The sequence below is a fragment of the Monomorium pharaonis genome, chromosome 3 (genome assembly GCF_013373865.1).
Source record: "Monomorium pharaonis isolate MP-MQ-018 chromosome 3, ASM1337386v2, whole genome shotgun sequence".
Lineage (NCBI taxonomy): Eukaryota > Metazoa > Arthropoda > Insecta > Hymenoptera > Formicidae > Monomorium > Monomorium pharaonis.
The window spans coordinates 11076699-11099616 of NC_050469.1; the positions used below are offsets into that span (position 1 = coordinate 11076699).

The 22918-nt window shown below is 38.0% G+C and overlaps 1 protein-coding gene across 15 annotated transcripts in view; it reads left to right on the forward strand.

Annotated features, from left to right (window-relative positions):
• The window catches only part of LOC105831519 (lachesin), a 268879-nt gene that overhangs the window by 196913 nt on the left and 49048 nt on the right, over positions 1–22918 (forward strand). For all 15 annotated transcript variants that reach the window (XM_036284104.1, XM_036284107.1, XM_036284105.1 and 12 more), the window contains 2 exons: positions 11562–11769; positions 12084–12245. In XM_036284104.1, coding sequence (XP_036139997.1) covers positions 11562–11769; positions 12084–12245 — 370 coding nt within the window. The remainder of the gene's footprint in view (positions 1–11561; positions 11770–12083; positions 12246–22918) is intronic.

Consider the following 22918-nt stretch of genomic DNA (forward strand, 5'->3'; position numbering starts at 1 on the left):
TTAACTTGTTGCCGCGAGGGAGCACAGTGTAATTGCAAACTAGCGCGTAGATTAAGCTTAGATATTGTGCACAATAATAGATACAAGACATAATTGTAGTTTATTTAAATATGAATTAAATAATTGTAAATAAAAATATGTAAAAGATCAATTATGTTTTTAATTTAATATAACATAGACGGTATTTGAAAACAGATAAAAAATTTTTTTCGATGTATAACATTATCATGTATAATCCTTAGTCGTATGTTACCTACTTTTGTTTAACGTTTCTGCTAAGCATTGCGAATAATTCTTATAAAATCTATGTAAGGAAATTCAGTTATTTCTTTTTACATTTACAGTACTAAATAGTATCCTGCTTTTAGTTTAAGAATATTAATTGATATGTAAGCTCTATTTTAAAAAATTATAATTACCAATTCAACAATTACATATTCTTCAAAAAGTAGAAATAAACAAAAATGAAACAGTAACAATAAGATCAGGGCACAGTAATTGTATCACTTACCCTATTTTTGAAAAATGCGGTATAATTTTTTTGAACATGTTTATTTTTCGACGATTTGGGCCATAAAAACTTCCGTTTGGTGCACGTAAGGGAGAGGGGCAGGGGAGAAGGCCGCGCGCGCTCCCGGACCAGTTTGCGCTGGGCAGAAGACGGTTATTAGGCGAAACCAACCGCCCCGGAACCGCCGCATGACTCGGCGAACTTTCCAGACGATAACGCAAAGGTGGAAAATCACTGATATATCAGGCGCAGGAACTGGGAAATTGAGATTGCATCAACTTCGGAACTCTCCTACGGCTATTAAGAATGCTATTAAAGTGATACGGCGATGTGTCCGTGTGTATTAGGCAAACGTTTTCCGATCGCGCGTCGTCATTCGAGCGTCGCGTCGCGCGCCGATAAGCGCGCGCCTTCCCTCGCGAACCCTCTCTCCCGCGCCACTTCTTACACGCGATATTGAATAAAATGGTAATTTTTTTTTTCTTTCCGCTCCGCGCGCACGCGATTCGCCGACACTGCCGCGGTGTCGATATCCCCCGCTTGACGAAAATTTATCGAAGATATCGCTCGTCCGCGCTCGTCCCGGTTCGAAAAATAGATTCTCACCGAGCCGCGCGCCCGTTGCCCGGATATCACGAAAGCAGCCTGAGAATTTTCCGTCTCTTTAACGATCGCGAAAATAGACCATTGTGCAACACGGGCGGGGGCGGGGGGAGGAGCGGAGGGAAGTATTTCGCCCCTTTTCGAGCTGTGCGCGAAATAGTTTCCATTTCGGCTTGGAAGGAATGTACGCGGTTGCACAGCAATAGCTCGATTTCAGAGAAACGGACCGCGATCACCACCGAATCGTCCGTTGTTGTTTCTACTGGCTATAAAGGTATTTGGCGGCCCGGCCTGAGGATTGCTGCAGCTTTTCCACCGGTCATTTTCCGACTGCCGAACCTGGCGCCAATATCGAAACGCATCCCTCGCCGCGGCGCTTTCCCAGCGACAAAAATACAAATAACTTGCGTCAGTGATTATCTTTTCCCGATTTCTTTCTTCTTTCTTTCGGCGTTCTATACATTTTATTCAATTCTAAATAAAAAAATGTGTTCATATAGCTTCAAAAATTAAAATTTATCACGTTTATACTATACGAGTCGTTTAGTTGTATTTATTATTGAACGTGATAACTCATTATCTTATTATATGATGTATTTCCATCAAATAAATTATTGTAACATATTATAACAATTATTTCGTTATAACGAAATGTTATCTATTCACGTATATTAATATTCCATCACGCTAAATTATACTAGGCATTTTAATTATTATATAAATATAAAGAATTATTGTTTTTTAAATTAACGCTTTGAAGCAGCTTCGCGAAAATATTTATTCTGCAATAAAAAAAAAAAAAAAAAAAACACTTAATCAATTCGAAACGTTCTTCGTGATGTAAAGTATAAACGATGCAGGGAGGTAATCTAATTTTCTACGATTCTGAATCGTCTTAGAGAGTTTACACGGCGCCGTGACCGACGAGAGTGGGAGGGCGCAATCGTTTTTTCTTCGTATTCAAAACACGTAGTCCGTCTACGACGAGTCTCGTTAGAGTCGACATTTCGAGAGCGCATAGCCACCGCGCACTGCAGTTCTCGACTGAGCCCTTTGATCAAAATGCCAGAAAATTTCATCTGCAGGGTGCCAAAGTTTCTCCTTCTCTGTCCTCTCTGCCCGCCTCGGCGGAACGCGAAGAAACCGTACGACTTCGCGAATTTTCCCAGATTTAATTATGCCAGGAAGACCTTTTCATGCTGAGAAAATTGCCTCTTTGACCCTTTCGCGAGATGAATTGCACGGCTCCGGTTAAAAAATTGTTACGAATAAATGCAAAGTGTTAATTCACATGTAGCAATAAAAATTTCTAGGGCTTTAACTTTCTTTTAGCAAGGTAAAGTTTCGTAGATTATTATTAAAATTATGATTTTAATATAAGAAGTGCATTTGAATTAACAGACATTTGCCATATGTTATTTCTCTCTTCAACTTTAAAAGACAATTATGATACAGAATGCACTAGGGAATTAAAAACAGACCTATGTTTACGTTGAATTTGTAAGAGAGGATTTCCAAGGAAGTTTTTTATTCACGTGTAATTTTATTTATATTTATATGAAAATAATTAATTAAATTGTAATCATAAAAAATTATACAAAATATACAATTCTTATTACGTAAATATCACAATTGACAGCTATTAAAATGTTAATATCAGTAATTAATTAAAATTAATTAAAGTTAATTGATAGCAAACACACACAAATATATATATATATATATATATATATATATATATATATACATGAAATACATTTGTTAATCTCTTTTATTTGTAATATAATGATAATTAACACTGTAATCTTTTTTAAAGTTCGGTATCTCTAATTAATAAAAATTTAAAATTTAAATAGAATAAAGAAATAAATTATTTATTTGCTATACGTTTTGGTGAATTGATCTGAAGACTTTGACAGTTTAGAAACAACATTGCACTTGATTGTATAATACTAATAGCAATTCTTTTTAATTATTCAATTTAATAAATTTCCTAGCGCGAACGTATCTTCTCAATCACGACTGTTATCGTGCGCAATTCAGTATTATTTATAAATGCTAATGCATTATTATTAATTGATAAATTGCTAACAAATGCAATAAATGTGTAAATCGAAGCGATTATTCACGTATTTGTAGAAATTTAACAAAGCAAAATCATTGATAAACGTTTAATGAAAAATATTGGGAGAGACAAATTTCAAACGTATTTGCTTCTATCTCGCAGAATACTACTTTAATCAATAAACAAGTTGGTATATGCGAGTTGAAAAATCCAATACTTATAGCTAGAAACAACTGACGGAATGAATTTGTGCTACTCCTTGGATATTACATACTATATTTGTCCCAGAAGATTAGAAATTAGCTGGGTTCATAGTTCAGTGTTATATCTACATTGTTTTATGATATTTTAAGATTGTCTTCAGTACACTCTTAAAATGTCATAATCTAATGTCAAAATCGTAATGATATCTTAAGACATTACTTAACATGACAGAAGAGTGCAAAATTGATTGGATGACTGTTTGAGATATTAGAAGTCGGTTTAAAAGCTATTGTGACAATCTTAATTAAAACGAACAGTACATAATCACCAGTTTATCATAATGTATTTATTATTTTATAACATTACACGAGACTATCATATCTTGTTCTAATTTCATTATTTGATCTCTATGTTGAACTTTCTGCTACGTTCTCAAGTAACTCGGTTTGCCTTTTTCCGCGTCTCTCTTCGCAGCCATATCCCTATTTGGCCTCTTTCTCATCAGTCTGGAATAGGTTTTATCTTTCTCTCTTTTCCTGTGTTTTTTTGGTATATTCCAGTCTCCCTTTCTTTCTCCTCGATTATTGCCTCACGCGCTCTCTCTCTCTCTCTCTCTCTCTCTCTCTCTCTCTCTCTCTCTCTCTCTCTCTCTCTCTCTCTCTCTCTCTCCCTCCCCTTTCCTCTCTCCTTCTTTTTCGCGTTCCTTTTCCAGTCTTACTCTTCGAACTGCAACCTCTTTGCAATTTTGAATTTTGCCCTACGGCCATCGTCGCGCATGCATCTACGCTCAACTACCGTAATAGCACTTGAACAGAACCAACCGCGTATCGTTTACGATCCTGTGAATTTTCCTACAGAATTACTTGAGGAAGAAATTTAGCAGCAAGGCGTTGATGTTAATTAGCGGTTAATTAACGGTGCGCACTAACCGAGCGGCGGCTTATGCTTTATTAAAAGTCGTTAGTACTCCGGTTTGTAACGAAACTTCGATAATTGATAGATTTGCCGGCGAAACTCTTAGGTAATCTTGGCGGGTACGCACGTAAACTCGGTCAATATTGTTTGTGTTTTGTAAGTAAGTGAAAAGTTACATGCAAACTTGCATCGATTACTGTCACAATTTTGTTTAGGTTCTCCGATGGGAGACGTTAACTTCTTTTTTATTTTATTACGCGAAGTATAATTTTATAAGGAACAAGTCGGGCTACTTTTTTTCCGTGACTCATCCAGTAAGCCAATATATCTTAATTATAAGCTCAAACACGGTAACAGAAATCGGTAGTGTATAAAATTGGCATGAAATCTCTCTCAGAATTATCTGACCGTTTTTCCGTATTATTTCACATTTTTCTTTTACCGGCAAATCTCCCGTGAATTATACGCTCGCGAAATGGTACTTGCTCGAAACTTCCGTTCTGTTGACTTCGCGCATTGCAGTTCTCACGGTATATTTCACGTTAATTCCTCGACGCGGCGATAGCAAGTTGAACCATTGAAATTGAACGACGTACAACCGCGCGCACGCGGTTGCGCGGGTCGTGCCAAACGCTGCTCAACATCTTGCCGTAATGACATTTCCTACGTGCCAGCCGTTTAATTCGACTCTACTTGAAAAATTAGTATCGCGTAACGATAAAATGATTTCTTTCGCAGAAGTGAACGTTACACTAAAAGTGAATATTTTTTGCAGATTGTAAGTTGTACTGCATCAATGACCTGACGTGATACTTGATATATTATTATAAATTCTTATAATAATTATTAAAAACTAATGCGAATGATTTAATATAGTATAAAAATATTTAATGCATATAAATTTGCGTATTGAAAGATTTTAATTACGCGTTATTAGTTTTTTTGTAAAGATAATATATAACTTATTGTTTTTATTACAATTTTATAATTAAGGTGCTATTTGTTTACAAATTTATAATTGTTAGTAACGATTGTTTCACTGAATGTGTAACAAGTGAACGAGGGCATTATGATAGTATAAATAGAATACAATAAAGAAAACACTTTGTATTTTTTGCAATGTTATTTCAATTGATTTTTATGCAGAAACATGAAAAACTAACACAAACTGCTGCTTTTGCTTGTCTGTTTATGTTATTGTAGATGTTCTTGTTGCTTTATGTATATTGCGCTTGCTTGAAACATTGGCCTTATTTATGCAATTTCTTATCAAATAATTCGTGCACCTCTGTCAGTAATGTACATACGTCAAGGTACTTGCAAAAGCTATACGTATGAAGTTTGAATAATTGTCGCATATCTTTAATATTTGAGGACATTAATCTGCATATAAATTTCTATATATGCAATAAATATAATAAACTTCAAATTATACAAATTATACAAATTTTAAAAATTCAAACTATACAAATATAATAAACTTCTATACAATTATTATGTAATATTTATTATTTATATTAATATTGCTTTTGTTATATAAGAAGAAATTTATATAAGAAGCACAAATACGAATTCTTTTTTTCTTATGAAAAAAATTTAAATATTATTTTTTCCGTAATGTTTTTCTGTGATTCATAATTGTTTCCTGTGACTATCCTGGTAACCACACTAACAATATTCTTTTACAATATTCTTTTTATAAACCTGGCGATTCTTATTACAGAATTGTTGCCGCATTAACTTTAGTTGTCATGAATTATTCCGCTCTTGTTTCCTTTCGGTTTTGACTTGGAAATTTACTATTGGCTAGAAATAACACATAAATATGGATTTATATGCGTAAATAGAGGAACAGCCGATCACGGGAACAGATTGCATTCAGCAGAAAGTTGAAATTATTTTACGGCACAGAGATTGCGTTACGGTTTTTATATTTTAATTATCGCGTATCCTCTTATCAGCTTTCGGGCTGTCAATCGATCATGAAAAAAAAAAAAAAAGAATCTGTATATAAAACGATCTCTCGGGCGCGAGGTTAAGCATAAAAGTGATCGAAGCGCGCGATGAACGCGTGAATCTAGATTGCATTGAATCATCCATCGTACTGTCAATAGATACCGATATGTGCAAACAGAATCTCTACCTTCACGCTAGTTATATAAATCATACGTAGGTATAATTGTAAAAGATATCCTAGATATCCATATCGCGCTATGATATAACCTGTCATGATCGCTAGATTTGTTATAATTTAGACGATCGTTTTCCTATACCTTTTTCTGCGCACAGCATTTCATTGATGTGCACCTGCTCGCATCAAACATCATTTTACACAATCTCCGCGTATAGAGTTGCGTGTGTAAATATTTTGTTAAATTTAGTTTTTGAAACAGGTAATTACAATTAGAATTGCGATTTGTTTGATGTACTTTGCGATAATATTTTACAGTTCCTACAGTGCGGACTGGCTTTAAATCACTGCCAGGATTTTCAATCGTGTTTGCAATCAGTGAGGGTTTCTCACTGAGATCGTTTAAGACCGATATAATATCGCGACTATACGTAGAGCTCAAGAAAATATTCTTCTTTAAAATTCATTCCTGTTCGTTAAATCAGAGGTCACTGCATATTAAACCGCTATATTTTAAACCATTACTATTTCTCATTTTTACAACATGAATATTACATGTTTATGTATTTGTTCGTAATATTCGGCATTATTTATATTTTGTCAACAATTTAATTTTCAAGACGTTTCAGCGAACACATTTATATAAGCGGGAACTCATCTTCCTGCACGTGCGCGTCGCGGCGGCTTCCTCTTCGTTAGAACTTAGGAGCCATCCGTAGTGCGTGACTACGAAAGTTTCTCGTATCGCGCTACAGTGACTTTTCTGGGAGATCCTGGGCAACTTTCACGGTGCGCTCTTCTCTCGGCGAGCCTTGCTTATAAACCGTCGTGAAAATTGCCCCGAGAGATGTACGTAATATAAAACTTATTAATCTCGGAGCTTCGCGCGGCATTATATGATGGTCAATTTAATATCGTCTACGAGAAAGAGGAACCTTTTTGTTTGTAAATTATTGGATGTGCTTTCTAATAATAATGAGAGAAGATAATTAAAACAGTTTCGTAACAGTCCTGACAGCGATTTTGTTATAATCCTTGAGACTTTCCGGACTGGCTTTCTTTGCTCTTTTTTCTTGTTTAAAATTTTTTTTTTGTGAATGCGTTGTATGAGGATACCCGTCGAAAGCTAAGGCGACCGCATGTTCGCGCTGCGAAATGCGGATTTCGGAATTACATGCAAGCTGAGGTAGAATCTGACGAGTTCGGAGATCCTCAGGAACCGGCAAATCCTGTTGGAAGACAAGAGCTTCAGAGATCCGCCACCATCCATCTTCTGAGCTCTTCGTTAGGAGAGCCGTCAGTGGCGTCTGACTGTTTAAAGAACTTTCACAGGATGTACTGTGATTTTCCGTACCTGAAACTTTTGCTTACCCGAGTGCCGACGAAAAGGAAAAGCGGTACATAGGCGAACAATTCTAGACGGAGTTGTTGTTGAGTTCCTAGGTGAAATACCTGAGGGGAAAAGAATTCGGGTAGGACGGGAAACAGCAACTTCTAAATGTAAATGTCTCGTTGGATTTAGATTCACGATAAGTCGATTAAGCATAATTCGTTTGCTGAGTAAAACGTCAAACAAAATCACTTCTCACATAGACGAGTGCCGTGACAACAATTGTAGCCGCGGTAACAACTGCGGTAAAATAAATATTAATAATGCTCTTCGTTATAGGATCTTTATACCAAACATCTGTTATCACATTTATTTCTACTGTAATTGTTTAATTAAAATTGTCAGTTATGTAGTTTGCTATAAAATCTATTTATTAATCTTTGCAATTTCGGCAATTTATTAATTAGTGTTTATCAATCTTCTGAAAATTTATTCAAATTAAATTGTTAAAAGTGTTGCTTTTTCAAATTATAATGACGCATGTCTTCCATATGAAACGTATTATCAAAATATTGTTACGATATATTTTGTATAAAACACAATAACGTTACGAATAAAAGCAGAATCTTTTTGCATGAATTGAAGGAGAAGAAAGGGTAGAAATGATACAATTTACCCTGTCCGAACGGGCTGTTTCTGGCTTAATTTGAGGAAGTATATATACATTGGAAAAAGAGGCGAGGAAAAAGCGGAAGAGGCACCATTTCCGTAGATCCAGATGTTGCCAAGCAGTAATAACGGAATCTAAAAGGAAGCGAGATGGTTTAGCGAGTAAATCATTGTGCGAAATCGTGAATATTGCAATACGTTTAGTTAAACATAAAAATCCTTTAACCTCCAATTTTAAATACATCTTTTATTAGAACTTTTATTCATTATTTATTTTAAGCGAAAGTTGAATGTGTCTAATTTCCCAATAAAATTAATAAAAATAATATCAGCAATGCAAAAATAGCAAAGCTTTGTAGAAAATATGCAATAGATAGAATGAACCGTACTTTTTTATATCATTTTTCGGATTGTAATTAAACCAATTTCTTTGGAAATATATACTTTAATTACGAAGCATATGTGTACTCGTAGATTCTGATTCTTGCGTTATTCTTTTACGAGCGAAAACGCGCTTTACAATGTCTCGTTGGTAGGAAAATGCGATAATAGGAACCAAGTTGGACAGAATTCGTTGCTGTTTTTGCTTCAGTTATGAAGAAGTATATTTAAAAAAGAGTTAAGAGCCAAAAACAAAAAAAGATGAGAAACAGTGGGCACCCCATCTACACGGGTGTTGCCTTGAAATCCGTGGTGAGAGGAAATGAGAAGAAAGGTTTGGGGAGAAGCGGCCCGGAAGTCCTTGAAAGTGCATAAGCTTTGTCGTGGAATGAGCTTAGTTAGAAGCGAGTTACCTCGGTGGAGCGTAAAATACTTGCGTAATAATCTTCATTTTTGGCGACCGCGCTTACCATCGCATCGCGATTTTTTCTCTCTTCCTTCCGTCGATCTCGGCGAGATTGCTATTTGTGGTGTTGTTCAATAACGTTCGTACTATTGTGACGAGGCTCGGGCTCGGAGATTGATTGATTGATTGATTGATTGAAGTTTATTTAGCTTTCTCAGCTATTATGTTTTACATAGATTTACATACGTGCTTCTTTAACATCTGTTTAAATACATCAATTCTTTTACAACTTCTAATTTCTGCTGGCAAGATATTGTATAATTTTACGCCCTTGTAACACACGCCTTTTTGCGCACTTTTAGTTCTAACGACTTTTATTGCGATAGTCTCTTCCTGTCTTGTTTTTCTTCCATTTTCATTACTAATTACTTCTAATCTATCCCTTAAGTAATTTGGCGCCAAGTTATGTAAAATCTTAAATATAAATATACATACATTATAGTGTAGTCTCTGTTTTATAGACATAAATTGCAACGCTTGTAACATATGTTCTATTTTGATGTATCTATTACATTGTAATATTATTCGCATAGCCCGATTCTGTGCTACTTGCAATTTATTCAATTACGTTTCTCCCATATCTACCAGTAGAGACCAGGAGAGACGGGGAGAGACGGGAAGAGACGGGGAAAGACCGGGAGAGACGGGTAAAGACGGGGAGAGACCGGGAGAGACCGGGAGAGACGGGGAGAGCCCGGGAGAGACCGTGAGAGATGAGGAGAGACGGGGAGAGACCGGGAGAGACGGGGAGAGACCAGGAGAGACGAGGAGAGACGGAAGAGACCGGGAGAGACCGTGAGAGATGGGAAGAGACGGGGAGAGACCGGGAGAGATGGGGAGAGACGGGGAGAGACCGGGAGAGATGGGGAGAGACCGGGAGAAACCGGGAGAGACCGGGAGAGACCGTGAGAGACGGGGAGAGACCGGGAGAGACCGGGAGAGATGGGGAGAGACGGCGAGAGATCGGGAGAGACGGGAAAGACCGGGAGAGACCGGGAGTGACGGGGAGAGACCGTGAGCGACGGGGAGAGACGGGGAGAGACCGGGAGAGACGGGGAGAGACGAATATTGATTGATTGAAGTTTATTTAGCTTTCTCAAATATTATGTTTTACATAGATTTACATACATGTTTCTTTAACATCCGTTTAAATACATCAATTCTTTCACAACTTCTAATTTCTATTGGCAAGGTATTGTATAATTTTACGCCCTTGTAACACACGCTTTTTTGCGCACTTTTAGTTTGAACGAATTTTATTGCGATAGTCTCTTCCTGTTTTGTTTTGTTTTTTTTTCATTTTTATTACTAATTACTTTTAGTCTATCCCTTACGTAATTTGGCGCCAAGTTATGTAAAATCTTAGAGAGAGAGAGAGAGAGAGAGGGGGGGGGGAGAGACGAGTTTGACACCGATCGTAAAACTCGCGCCGCGCAGATTCGCCGGATGGTTTCGGGGATATTCGTGGTTCTTGAGACGAAGAGAATTTTTCGCTGACGGGACGCTTAGCTGCGGACTTTCAGAGACGGCGTGACTTCGCGCGACGTGCTAATATGGAAATATTCAATGCAGGAACGTGGCGCGATAAACGGACGACTGCTTCCTCCTGGCTTTATGAACTCGTGTCTGCTGGAGGTGTATTAAGCGGGCACGTTGAAATTTTCAACGTGACGGTTACTCAACTTTGCTGTCAACGTCAGATCTTGGATTTTAGAGGATTAAGTTTCAACTTACTACATGTATACGTTTATATAACCAGCGAGAGTGTATTATAAAGTTTTAGATTATTTTAATTTTGTTATATATTACAATATGTCTTAAATAAAACGCAAACGTTTTAATGCCAACATAATATATAAACAAGGGAGAATGTGGTACGCTTTCATAACTGCAATACAATAATTTATAATAAGAATTTTAACTAGAAAACGTATGAATACAATCCCTAGTATTTATCATTATTAAATCTCACGTGTAATGTACAATTGCTTTGTGTTAAGCTATTTACTTTTATTGTTTATAAAATAATAATATTAAAGGTAACATAATTGATACTGCAACTTGAGAGAAAGAGGAAAAAGGAAAACGGGAACTAAATATAATATTAAAAACATTAAATAAATAACATTATTTTATTAATAAAGCAATCATATGTGAATCGCATATTTAATTTAAAAATATTTGACTTAAAAGTGCATTATACAATTCTGACATTGTATATTGTATTTAGTAATTAAAACGTGACTTAATAACATATCTACATATTTGTTTTCCTCTTGTTTTCAGGTGGCGTGGATCCATGTTGGCCGCCAAATGCTGCTCACTATTCACAAGCATGTGGTCGTGAAAGTACCTAGGTTTTCCGTGTCACATGACAATCAGAAAACATGGCTACTTCATATTAATAGTGTGCAACAGGATGACCGGGGTTATTATATGTGCCAAGTAAATACCAATCCAATGATAAGCCAAGTAGGCTTTCTTCAAGTCGTTGGTAATTATCATTTTACTTAAAATAATTTGCATGCAAATCATACATTTTCTGTTAAAAATAAATTGCAAAGTGACGTGCGGCTTACGAAAAATAAGCGATGGCATAAAAGTTCATAATGCAGCAAATTTCATATCAATATCCTTTTTAATTTAAAATTACTTTATTTTATTTTATTTATCGCACATTTAATATCCAAAATAAACATGTTCTTCATGAAATTCGCATTAAATGATATGTTTAACCAACGTTAATCATACAACGTTGCGGGCTCTTCCGAAATTTTGAATAAAAAAGCTCTTCCATATGCTTTCCAGTGCCACCGAATATATTGGATTCCCTCTCTACGGAGAGCACTGTGGCAGTACGAGAACATCAGAATATTACTCTCACATGCAAGGCTGATGGATATCCGCCGCCGAAATTAATGTGGAAGCGAGAAGACGGCCAAGTAATAAGCATTAACAAACATCACAAAGGTACGTTATTGTGTTTAATTATTTTTTATGCCGTTTTAACACGAGAAATCATTCTCGGTCTCTTTTGTCGTCGAGTATTGAGTATCGATGTTTAATTATTTTTTATGCCGTTTTAACACGAGAAATCATTCTCGGTCTCTTTTGTCGTCGAGTATTGAGTATCGATAATCTGTCTTCCACGCGGCTTTCTTGATATCTTTCATTCGCTTCGGTCAATTTGACTCGAAGAAGTGACTTGCGAGTTCTCTCACGATAAAAAGTAACTTTTTTTTTATATTCTACTAAAATAAATTAATTAGGTAAAGCATTTACAATTAAAATGTTGAATATTTTACGCTACTTTTCGATTACTTCATTTAATACGCATTTCTATCACAGATTATGCAGTAGATATGTTCATATATTTAACATTTGATGAATTTAATAACATAACACTTTGCACCGAGTTGTACAATTTGCTTTGGAGACTTTTCTTTTGTTCGCTTATATATAAAACGAACTTATATAGAAACGATTCTACGAGTTTTCCCTTACGATGTCTCGGGATACCTTGTCTACGCGAGTCGAAAGTTTAAAGCACTTTTACAAGGGGGAACGGGCGTATTTGTAATGCAGCCGAAGTTCAATGCGGAAAGTAATTTTTGGTACGAGGATGTTCTTCCTCCGTACGTTTTTCTTCGAGTCCCACGAGCCCTTGGCATCGACGCGTCTCGCTCAGGTAACAGATCGACGAACGTCTGCTGAATCGAAGAAATTCGAAGTAAATTTTCATCAATTACGGACGTATATAGAGATACTCTGCCTGCACGGGCAGGCCAGCGCGAGGTGCGTTAGAAAATGTGAAATAAAAAGCCGCGTCTTATCGATTTAGCAATTTCGTGTTTCTCCGATAATCCGATTTACGAGAGGAGTTTTGCCGGTTCCGATCACATCTTCGCGGCGCGCGACGTACACACGCAATGTCGATAGATATGACGGCGAGAGATAGCCGGACAAATATTTAATTATTCGACAAAAACAGCTATATTTTTTTAATCCCTACGAGATGGATGAAACGCATCATGCTCGATGCAAAACATAAATCCTTCCGTGCATTATTTGTCAGTTCTCAAATGAAATCCAGTCGTTTAAGAATTAATGAACAAATGCACGTTAAAATCTTTAACACAGATAATCTAAAAGCTATTACATTGTCATCGTTGTCGAGTGGCGTCGTGAATTTCTTCGTGTTTATCCCGAGACTTTGTCCTAGTTAGATTTAAATTTAGAACGCTAATATGGCAATATTTCTCGTGTGACAGCCGCGCGCGAATCAACTTGAGTTTTTATTAGACTCCTAATAATTACTACCTTGCGTGTTTTTGTTATCAACTGGCTATTTGATTCCGCTCTCGTGATTAATGTCGCAAACATAAGATCTTTATAAAGGCTTGCAAAAAAGAATGTTATCTATTTCATCGAGTTGACTGTAAATGTCTTTTTCGATTTTTATTGCACACATACTTAAAAATTTTACATTTCACTACTTCATCGTGTTTATTTTATGAATCCTAGCTTATCTCGGATATATTACATTAATCTCGGATTTGGATGGATTAGTGATCTTTGTTTAGTGCATATAAACGCGCATTACATTATATTTAACTGGTGGAATACTCGAGAGCTCTGATGTACAAGTGTTCAACGGGAAGATTTTTAGTGCTTAGATTAATTAAAGGGCATTCAAGTACTTGCGCCGCTTGCTCCCGGAATACCGTGGAATGTAATTCTCTCATCCATTATGCGATAAATCGTAGAAGAGAGATAGCTAAATAAATTTAACGGGATCAAAGAAGGAATTAAGCCACGGCACCGTATTCAACAGCAAATTCAAGAGCAATAAATCGCGGCAATGATAGCCCGTAAAGCGCGGCGCGCGTTTATCTAATATCTACATTATGTCTCCACGCGTGTTATGCCGTTATCGTCTTTGCACATTGAGCGTTAAGCTTCAGGACGGAACAGGGCAAACTACATACGCCCCATCGGAGAATGCCCAGAGGGCACGACGCTCATGGTAAAGCAATAAAGTGCGATAAACTGTGCAGGTCCACCTACCCACCCACCGTCGTGCTATTAGCAATGCAATTATCGCCCGCTCTCTGGCAGCCAGCGAGCGCATCCGCGACGTCCTTTAGGTCTCTCTATGCCTTTTCTTCATGCCCGGAATAGAATTACGCTATGGAGTTTCGCCATTTAATAATTTCGTATCCGGTGTCGCGCGCTCTCCGTTAAACGTCGGGCTCTCCGGGCTCGTGAGTTTTTTTTTTTTTTTTTAATTCGGATCGATCGAATTAAATCTCACGATTTTTTTTCTATTTTCCATTTCGCCGCTCTATTTCGAGGAGCGGGAAAATACGAGAGTAACAGACATCGAAATTGACCGATGATGCATTTTTCGCGAAATGAACCCTTCGCGCGGCGTTGAAACTCTATCTTTTTTTTGGTTTTGTACTTGGCAACGTACCATCGATTTATTGATTAAGCGCATTACGTTTCTCCCCTCGCGAAAACGTGCCAGCCAGGGGAAGTCTTTGGTGACCGCAACCTGGGAGTTATTGCGGCCGCGAGTAAACTCTGCAGGTTTGCTCCATCTGCAGCGTGATTAGTAATACAATTATCTGCTTTCGCGGTTCCTTCCGTCGACATTGTGCGCTCTATATACCTCTCTTTCTCTCTCTCTCTCTCTCTCTCTCCGTTTCTCTGCGTCTGCCAGCGGCCCGAGTAGCAATTCGGGTAGCGACAATAATGCAACTTGTAAGTATCCTTCGAGCGGCATACCCGTTATTGAATCCGCACCGTTCGGTCTCGTAATTGTTAAAACGCGCGAATTATGCGCGCGCGCCATGCCGAACGTCCCTGGTGGGCACGTGGCCGCAAGTTAACGTCACGGGATATGATAAACCGGGTAACGCAATTGCCGAGGGCCGCACAATTCTATCTACCAATCTGCGACGCGAACCCCGCATCTCATCGAGTTACGCTCGCATTAATATTTGGGCGAAACGAAGAGCGACGACGATCGGCGTGCAGTATTATTCGCGCGCGTACTGCAGGACTTACACTGCTGAAATCGTTAACGCGCGTTTGCACGCGGATTAACTCAATTGGCTTGAAAGCTATTATTTGACATTTGAATTTGGTACATCACGGAATCACGTTTAAAGATAAATCAGTCGAAATGAACTTCGAATTAACAAGCATCACTATAAATGTGAAGTATTTTACGTGCACACGCGATTACACGGAATTACCATGATTCTGTGCGCCCGTATATTTTATATTCTTTGATATAAAACTATCCTATTTCGTTTAATGTTAAATCGCGAAGTGTTCACCACAACTTATCGCAGACAATCATGGTAATCTCTCGTTTCTGTGTGCTCTCGTGAATGAATGTAAATAAGATTTATAGCGATCTCTTCCAACCGCTAACAGTCCGTTATCTCTTCTACGAAAGCTTTCGGTATTACGGTGCGCGATATCGTGTTAACGTTTTTTGATTAAAAAAAGAAAAAAATTTCATAATAACGTTCCAGTATGAAAAATCGAATTTAAGGGCAGCTTCTCTCTTTCGAGGACGACACACCTAGAAATCCATTAAAGTGATGTATTTAGTGGCCACGCGCGGGCGCCGCGTCGCCGCGAGTGGAACAAGGAGGCAGGGACACCGCAGGGAAAACACAAGAGGTACATCGATGCAAACAGCGGATTAGCCAGGGGGATTTATATAACGGGGAAGCTATCTCCGTAAAGCTCGGGCGGAAGGCTTTTTGCTCTCGACCCAGCGCTTCTTAAATATTGTAGAGATTAATCAACTCTCTCTCTCTCTCGCAGACTTCGCGGTGCGGGACGCGAACAGCAGCAAGCAGGTTCTTACCCCAAGCTGCGAGGAGAGAACGTCCGTCAGCGAGGCGGACAGCCGCGTCCGTGGTAGAGGTACGCCGTGGGTGCGGGAAGGCGTGCCTGCAGGCGGGTGTAAAAGCAGTCGCTCGAAAATTATGCGCACACACGGGACGTCTATGAAATATGCACTGGTTACTAAAGATACGCGACGGTCTCCTTCGGCGTGATTCCGACTAGGAATTAAAAGGGTCTCTCGTTGTTGCTGTTGCCGCTACTATTACTATTACTACTACTACTACTACTGGGTGCTGCTGCTGCTGCTGCTGGTGGTGGTAATGCTGCTGTTACTGCTGCGGAAGAACGCGCCTGTGAGAGGCTTAGAGACTGAAGCAGCAAAGCTTCACGCGGTTAATTTCTTAGGGGAATTTTGTCTCGTTCGGCGCTCATGAAAGTAGGTACACGCGGACATTATTATTAGAAGTGTTTGCAAAGCTCTCAAATTATGCAATAAACTGAAAAAGTAAACTTTCTGTAAATTTAGGTAAGCCCTTATGGAGTTATATATTTATGAAAAGTCTGATGCAATAATAATCCTCATCAGGATTCTTAATTGTTAAACTAAAAGGGGGAAAAATGTATACTTTTTATATTTTTCTTGTGTAAAGCAATCTAAACGAGTTTCGCATATAGTTTTATTTATTTATTATTAATAATAATTAGATTATGTTACTTATGCTATTTGTAATGAAAATTTCAAGAAAGATATACTTTCAATGTGTCTGATATAATTATTAAATTCGCGGTTAAATTTGCGAGTGAGCTTAATATTTTATTTACAACTTTTTCTTTTCTTTCTCCCTCTCTTTCTTTCTCTCTCTCTCTCTCTCTTTTTCTTTCATTCATATGTCACCGGTTTGTGAGGGATACACTCCTGCATCTTTATAATCCTTCGCAGCACTCATTTTCAACGACGCAACGAAGTTTACGCTAATTAAACGCGCTTTGTCCTAGTTTTGTGCTTAAAATCCCGTCCTATGTGAATTTTCTTCTGAAAAACAACATTATTCTCTTAATACCGGACTCTTAATACCATAATAGGTTAAATACAGGTATAATTCAGGCGATTCAGAAGGATTGCGAGCTAAGGGCGTACTCCACATTCTTTGTATTCGTGTATATTGTGCCGCAATACGCCATAGAATAGCCACGGCGGCCCTGCCGCCGGTCATGATTATAAATTGCACCGAACAGCTTTCGGGCTATTCATTTTACCTTGTCAGCAATTAGCTCCTGCGTAACTCGAATGATTTTGATGAGATAACAGGAGAGACTTTTGCAAAGCAGAATGAGGGATCAACAAGGATAATTTTGTTAAACAATAAATATTACTTTAGAAAATCATAAATAGATTATATTTAACTTTGATAAAAATAAAATTTATCCAAAAATATATACTTTTTTAAATTATGAAAGATATTTAAAGATATTTTACTTGCCATTTCACCTTTGTGAGATAACATTAACTTCGCGTGCTTCGAATAAATGGGGCTAATAATTTAGGAGATATAACCCCTGTAATAAATTTTATTCATCTACAGATAGGGGGATGCTACGTGCATTCCAATGAGATATAAATGCATATGCATCACCACACGTTCGGTATTAATATTTTTCTGTAAAAAAAAATTACACTCCCTGAAAGCTTTACATTTCTTTTTACGTTCTTGCCGATCTGCTCTGCGAATATAAACAGGCAAGAACGTATCGCGTTATGTAAAACATAATCTTTGGATTACGGTATTCGAGCAATTAACGCTTGCGACAACCACATATGTTGTGTAATATGGAATCTTCTGGCGACATTATAATACCGTCTATCCATCAACAAATAATTGAGCGAACGGGAGGAGAGGACGGGAAGAGAAAAGGAGGGGCACACCTCGGGGTGTCACGATCAGAAGCGACTATCTAGCTCGTCCGTTGCGACGTCGTGCTGCGCGTTGAGATCGAGTTATCGGACTTCGTATCAACTTTCGGGGACGCATCGGTAACTTTTAACGAGCGCCCAAGTTTGGTCGCGCACACGTTTCGACGACAATGACGCGTCTCACCGTGCCGCTGCTTTACGACGACATATCCACACACGCGTATACAAGGTGTAACTCGCGTTTTAGTCCGTAACGTTTAACGGTAACAATAAGTATAGCCATTGATCACAACTTAGATCCTTTTTAACGTTCAAAATCCCTTATTGCACGAGGAAAATTGAGAACAATGAAAAATAACGAGACGTTGAGATTACGTTTGTGTGAGAGGTAACTGAGAAGAGCCCCTGTGTATAATGACGCGTTTTAGAATTTGAAGGACGCGGATGTGTTACATTCACTGCACTTCGCTTTACTAGTCACGTCCGTGGTTATTTCATATTCTATCTCCCGATAGAAAACAATAGAATCCTTAATTAGCGAAACTCTTGGCTCGTTGATTATCACTAGCCATAAAATATTTATTGTTTAAACGTGCTTGTCAAACACGACATCTTGTGTATATCCGCACGTATACACTCGCTCATTAACGTTATGTGTATGTATCTACTGGCGCGTTCCTATTTATATATGTATATATTGTATATATATACACACTTTGTTGCTTCGTTTTGAAAACGTGTATTCGCGTGCGCGTGTAGTATACGTAAAGTTACATTAGGTATATGAGGGTGCTCGTTACGCGTACTAGACAATGTGATTTCCACGTTGTCGAGTCATGCCAAAGTGTCAGTCGCAGCAAGAGACAAGACAAGCTATATCGGCACTTTGTCCAGCTCGAGGCAAAACCAAAGTTTCCTACTGTACCGGGAGGGTATCGACGTGGAGTCTCCCTAATGGGATTGTTAAGGATAAATTGAATCCGGAATTTCAAGAAAGTCCCCGCGTGATTGACAGTTCGATGCCCCAACATGCTGATTCTATTCCTAGCTCTGCTGCGCCAATTCGCGATTGTATACGTAAAAAGCAAGTTAGTAACTTATAACGGATTTAAAAGTGTCTTATAAGACAAATGAATCTGACATTTAACAAAGTCGACGCTGACATTTAAAATGTATATGGTTCATCGCTATGTAAAATACATCGAGCAGATATTTTAAAGTATCGTGATAAAAATTTTATCTCTTTTGGACCGAGACTATTATTTTATACAAAAGCAAACTTATTTTACTCGCTTTTTATTTGTAGAATCTTATTACTGAATCTCGTAGGGGTTTTTATTGTACAGTACATATACAACAAATAAAATCATTTTTTATACAATATAAAACTTTATTGAATATGTAAGGAGAGCTTATCTCAGCTCGCTACAAACGTTTGAAGTATTCAAAAATATGACTTTTCTGGATGCTGTGCACTTGTTTGAAATCACACGTCTCTTTCTGCTGCTCTTCTTTTATGTCTAACATTTGAAGTTAGCAGCCGTGCGTTCAGTTGTAAGTGAAATAATGCGGTTCTTTTGAAGATCTAATGAAATATCTCACAAATATAGACTAAGAACCGCTACTATAAATATAAATATCAAGATACATAATATAAATATAAAGAAGGGAAAGATCATATAACTGGCATATAATTTGATTTATGTTACACGCTTCTCGAAGCTTTGCAAACTTGTACTGAAAACCGGGATGTGAGTGGGACGTTTCAATTAGTGGAAATGGCCTCGGTGAAAAGAAAACCACGAATGCGAAGATGGAAAGTAGACCCCCACTAAAGTGTCCTGTTAGCAAGATTGCGCTTCTTTATTCACTTTCTTTTTGAAGGTACGCGCACCACACGGTCATTCAACCGCCGTTACCTCGAAACCTAAGCAAACAGAATCAGTCCGCTTACAGCTCATGGATTAAGCCATTTCGGATGCAACGTACTATGTAAATGGCCCGGGAACTTCTACCGTAATCGTGCTCCTTCGACTACGGCTAATCCGAACTTTTTGCATGCGCCCGTTTCCGTCAGCTCGCTCTTCGCGTGCATGAACTGCCGTCTCTATCGACGAGTATCAAGGCGAGCTTCTCTCGCGTGTGTGCACCCGCGATATCCAAGGAAGTCGAGGAAACAGGCTGCCCCTCGGGATCGTACTTTTTGTCGCGCGGAATGCAATTCGAACGTACTTCCTGTTTACAAGGCACTCGGATGCACGAAGAAGAGCCGGCGTTCCTCGGCTTTGCACGCTCTGTCGGCGTAATTCAATTAATTTCACGAAATAGCGGTCTAGCAATTCCTACCTGACGGCTTCCACTTGGAAGCATAGCTTTCTGTGTTATTCATGGTGTGCGCTGGAACTGCTGAGCTGATAGGCAGAACCGCGTACGGTTACGGCTGAACTTCGAATTCCGACAATCGGGACCGTCCAACCTCAAATGTGCCAGATAAGCGATTTTATTCGAGGATATTTACCTGCTCAAGTGACGACGAAATCGGTAACAGTTGTATTTTTATATCAAGATTGAAGAGCGAGAAAAAGAACATTGGAAACTGTTAAAGTTCGATAAATTCTTGAGAAGAAATTTTAGTTCGTCATTCTATCGCCCTGCCGAAAGTGTGTCAGTAGAATTTCAATAAGCTAATAAAAATTATGACGGAAATTGTTAAACTCTAGAAACCTAATTAATTTCAGTGAAATGAAATAACTGTATATGCGTTACGGATGATAAAAAAAGAGGCAACAGGTACGTTTTAATTAAAATTTTGTAATTGGATAGCGTGCCATAAATATTCAGTTGGAAAAAAGATATTTATGTACGGCTATAAATAAACGGTAGTTCAAGATGTTAAAAATTAATAAATCAAATTACATAAATAATTAAATTATGCGAATTAAACGGCAAAATTTGCTGGGACAATCAATATGTCATATTTTCGCTTTTATGATGATCGAATGTATCTTCAAGAAATCGAACAAAAGACAACTTTGACGAGAAAACAGTAATGTCATGGTCAGGTAGCTAATATTTTACATTGAATCTTATTTGCAATCTAATCTTTAACGAAATAATTCCTTAGAGTTCGGCTGAAACTTACTCAATTAGACATTGCGATCGTGAAACGTTATCGGGTGCTGAATGCATCCTACTAACGTTCTCCCGGAGAGACATTTCGATCTGAAGACCAAAACCACAGCGGCTTCCTAACCGTAACACGGCGGTTGGTCCTCGCTCACGTTTCTCATGGGTTAATGTCGACGCCATCTGGGACACGTTGACATCCGGACACGACGACGTCCGTCCTCCCCCAGGAGGTAGCGTCGGCGTTACGTGGACCAGTTTTAATCCATTGAGTTTTACGGTGAAATTGGGTCCTTCAGGAATTTCCAGGCGTGTTCCCGGCTTGATTATTGAATGGAGTCGCGTGCGGAAATAGCGCTTCCTAGAAAGCGACCATTAGTAATGGAGTGGTTTGAAGCCGGCTTGCATATAATTCGCTAATTCATGAATTCGTCGGAGAACAAAGGGATAAGTGCACACTTTGCTTATGTAACTCACACTATCTGTCATTACATTAGTTATCTGTTTATTACATTTTTGTCTTTAAAAGCTAATATAAACTTCTTGTATAATTATTTTTGTAAATATGAAAAATAGTAATAAATTTGTGTCGCTTCGTGGGTGCTGTCCATTTATTATACAATTATTTTTTATTATAATAATTGTACAATAAATGCATGAAATAAATGTATCTTTGCGATAATTTCTATAACGTTTATTAATAAGTATATACATATATTCGGTTTTCGCGTGTCGGATTACTTTAGTCAGATAAAATGATCAAGTGTTCGTTCATTATTAAAGAATTATTTTTTACGCGATGACAACAGCAAAATGCTTTGCATTTTTCGGAATTGGCGGCAAAAAACGCAAGGAATTTCTAAACGTACACAATTTAGTTCAACCAATTAACGTTATATGGGACAATGTTCCTTAATAGTAGCAGCATCTCGTAGTAGCTGCACCTCGGTAACGGAGTCATTTCTATTACGAGCAATTGCGTGATCCAGTTATAAAACAGTTAGTGGCACGTGTAGCCCGTTGTCCCAGACTGCGTTTGAGTCGTGCAAGGAGAGTCAATTGCCGGCAAGCTGGAAAATTAATCGCTCGGTCGCCACTTGGAACGGTTTATAACCGTGCTTGAGCTAATCGTACTATCCGACTACTCCTCGGCTACATCCTGATGTCGACGGCCGGCTGTTGCACTAGCCGATACATCGTCTTGCAGTTGGATCGATCCTTGTTGTAATCGTCGAAATGTGTTACGTCGGTTTACTCCTACCGAATACCAAATAGAAACACTGGAACCTATTTGTGTCGGGTAGCCGAACCATGGACAGTGTTATCCTTTTCCACTTTAATTTATTTTTAAAAATCTAATTAGCAGTCGATATTATTTTTACGCATGACAATTGATGATGTGAAATTTCATATATTTTTCGATGTTTATCTGGACTCTTTATCATTGTGAAAACATTCAGTTATATTTCGTGTACGCCATATGCGCGATAAGACTGCCTTTCGAAAATAAATATTGAAATTTATCGTTGGTAAATATTCGTTTTAGACCGTATGCGATATGGATTTATTGGTACGTTGAGGGTTGCAACAAAAATATGTATGTAGTATATATATATAGGGTGATTGTTAAATACTCCAAAATATTTTAAGGTGTGATTTCTCATACTAGTTCAAAACGGAAGCTTAAGAAACAGAGTGTCAAAGTCGATGGAAAAATTTCGAAAATTATTTCAAT